The 3,390-nt window shown below is 51.6% G+C and overlaps 1 protein-coding gene across 1 annotated transcript; it reads right to left on the minus strand.

The window, feature by feature from the left end:
• Positions 1 to 221: 221 nt before the first annotated feature.
• LOC141022236 (uncharacterized) lies at positions 222 to 674 on the minus strand. The gene has a single exon (XM_073498557.1). It carries the CDS (start codon positions 672 to 674, stop codon positions 222 to 224), a length of 453 nt encoding a protein of 150 aa, XP_073354658.1.
• Between the last annotated feature and the right edge of the window lie 2,716 nt (positions 675 to 3,390).

Here is a 3,390-nt window from a genome sequence, read left to right on the forward strand (position 1 = left end):
TATCAGGGCCCTCATGCAACCGTACAGCTGGTAGGTTTTCGAATGAACCTGCAGTGAGAGAGAGAAAAAAAAGGTATGTGAGGTCCGAATAGGGTCGAACCGTACTATGGACCTTTTTCGCAGTGTGCCTTCGGCATTGCCCAAGGTATTTTAAGTGCGTAGTTATGTACGCGTGGTACATATACTGCAGCCTTATGGGGCAGTTGGCGGAGGCAGAACTGCTATTTGAGGTCCGAGTCCATCGAGCTATCGTAATGAGATGGGGACCAGACTCTTTTGGCAATGTCATTGGTCTTGATGACCGATGAATTGTTCGGCTTGATGAGGCCGCCATGCACCTCGGCTGCTAGGGCCGTGGTGTGCTCTTCAGTACGGAGGGAGCGCTCCATGTTTCCATTGACTGTGATGACGCCACGCTGTTCAGGCATTTTAAGCTTCAGATAAGCATATTGCGGGACTGCATTAAAGCGGGTGAAAGCGGTTCGTCCGAGTAATGCGTGATATCCACTGCGGAAAGGGACGATGTCGAAGATCAATTCTTCGCTGGGAAAATTGTCTGGAGAGCCGAATACCACTTCCAGTGTTAAGGAGCCCGTACAACGGGTCTCCACGCCGGGTATCACTCCCTTGATGGTAGTGTTACTAGGCTTAATTCTTGACGGGTTGATGCCCATTTTACGGATAGTGTCTTGATAGATCAAGTTAAGACTGCGGCTGTCATCCATAAGGACTCTAGTGAGATGGTATCCGTCGATGATAGGATCGAGTACCAGGGCGGCGGAACCCCCGTGACGAATACTAGTTGGATGATCCCTGCGATCAAAGGTGATTGGACAGGCCAACCATGGGTTGAATTTTGGGGCGACAGGCTCTACGGCGTAGACGTCCCTTAGTGCGTGTTTGCGCTCCCTCTTGGGGATGTGAGTGACATAGATCATGTTCACTATTTTCACCTTGGGGGGAACTGCTTCTAACCCCCAGTGTTCGGCTAACAGGGCTCGTCATCTTCCTTGCTTGGAGGTCCCTTCCCCTTGTGTTCGGTATAACTTACCAACCTATTTGAAAACCCAACAATTTCTATTGGTGTGATTGGCAAGCTTGTCGGGGTGCCATGTATATGACAAGGCCTCTCGAGGATTTTATCCAAATTGGATGGACCGTCCCTGTTACCCTTAAAAGGTTTCTTCCGCTGACCGGGTTTAGAACCACTGAATCCGGCATTGACTGCCATGTCTTCCGTGTCCTCGTTAGTGTTCCGGCGCTTGTTTCTATTGCGGCGTGGTCTGCCATTGCCGTCCCTGGCCTCAGAGGTGTTGGGGTCGCTGGAACGTTGCTTCTACGAGCAAGCCAGCTATCTTCGCCCGCATAAAAGCAGGTCATAAGTGTTGTATGGGATGCCATGGTTTTCGGCTTTTCCTGCCCGAGCTGTCGGGCAAGCCATTCGTCACGGACGCTGTGTTTGAAGGATGCTAAGGTTTCGGCATCTGGACAGTCCACGATTTGGTTCTTTTTAATGAGGAACCGATTCCAAAGTTTGCGAGTTGACTCTCTAGGCTGCTGGACTATGTGACTTAGGTCATCGACATCCGGTGGCCGGACATAAGTGCCCTGAAAGTTGGCCCGGAAAGCATCTTCTAAATCTTCCCAGCTCCCAATGGAGTTCTCAGGGAGGCTATTCAACCAGTGCCGTGCTGGTCCCTTCAACTTCAGGGGAAGGTATTTAATGGCGTGGAGGTCATCTCCGTGAGCCATGTGAATGTGGAGAAGAAAATCCTCAATCCGGACGGCAGGGTCTATCATTCCATCGTACTGCTCGATGTTCACGAGTTTAAACCCTTCCGGAAATTGGTGCTGCATTACTTCATCAGTAAAGCACATAGGGTGTACGACACGTCTATACCTGGATACATCGTGACGAAGTTCGGATGACATATGTGTTTGGTGCTTACCTCGAACTTGATGATGTTCATCGCACCAGGTTTGGTGACCGTCATCTCGTGCCGGAGCACGTCCTCTGGATCCGTAGATTGATCTGGTCTGGCCGGATTTATTGGCCAGGTCCTGACGTAAGTCACAAGTGTAGTCCGACACCGCTGTCTCCTTGCCTCTACGGCGAGGTGGTGCGGGCTGGTGTTCAGCATGATGAGTCGTTTTGTCCCGTCCACGTGGTGGTCGGTCTGATTGATCAGCATAATTGTATTTTGACGGAATTGGCTCAAGGGCTTCATCGTCAAATTGTGGCAGCAGCCTGCGCCTGGGGTAACTCTTTACTGGTCGCTCAAGGCCATATTCTTTGGTAGCTAGGACCTTGGTCCATCTATCGTTAAGCGTGTCCTATTCAGCTTGAAGCTGCTGCTATTTCTTTTTCAGGCTCCGCATAGTGGCGATGAGTTGTTGCTTGAAGCATTCTTGTTTGAGGGGTTCCTCTGGGATGATGAAATCTTCGTCACCTAGGCTCACATCCTCTTCGGAGGTAGGTAAGTAGTTGTTGTCTTCTGAGTCCTCGTGATCAGTGTGTTCGGGACTGTACTGCCCTTCCTCCCTCTCGTTCTGTTTGGACGTGGGTTCGATGGGGTGGTCACGATATTTGGCGTTATTCAGAGTGTCATTATCTCCGGTGCCGGTATTACTATCCTTTGCCCGACGCGATCGTGAGCGGCGCCGCTGAGGCCGACACTTTGGTGGTTCATCGACGGGCTTGTCCCTACCTCGATCTTCAATGCCATCATCGTCCTTCTTCTCAGGAGTGTCCACCATGTATACATCGTAGGTAGAAGTGGCCGTCCAATGCCCAGTGATAGGCGGGTTTTGGCTTTGCTCGGTGTCAACATCATCGTCCATGTTGTCGATGTCTTCGGAGGCATAATCTATCATGTCGGTTAAATCCTCGACAGTGGCTATTAAGTGGGTGGTGGTGGGGTGTAAAATTCCCCAATCTCAGCCCCCAGCCTGAGCTGGGTGTAGTCAGGAGGCGAGGCTTCCGTAATGGCGAGAGATTGTATTAAGCCCAGTGCTTCGTCTAAGAGCGAAAGCTGGATAGGAATTTGCGGATCTGCGGGGCCGAGCACTCGATAGAGCCCGATGGACGCAGACCTCGATAGTTCGGAGTTATCGTCTAGAGGCGAGTCCGGCTCTCCGATGACTGGGGAGTCCTGTTTAACTCCGGGTTCACCAATGGCATGATCGCCTCTGGGTCTCCGGTTGGGAGCTCCATGATAGGAGAAGGTCTGGCGGGGTCGATCCTCCTGTCTTTGGACGACACGATCTGCCCCGGATCTACGGCCGAGGCAGGTGTGAACATTGACCTCTAGATGGGATTTGATAGCGGATCTGAAGGGCCTTCTTCATGAGGGTAGGCAGTCGAGCCTGCGAACCCCTCGAAGATTAGAT

The sequence above is a fragment of the Aegilops tauschii genome, chromosome 5 (assembly GCF_002575655.3).
Source record: "Aegilops tauschii subsp. strangulata cultivar AL8/78 chromosome 5, Aet v6.0, whole genome shotgun sequence".
NCBI lineage: Eukaryota > Viridiplantae > Streptophyta > Magnoliopsida > Poales > Poaceae > Aegilops > Aegilops tauschii.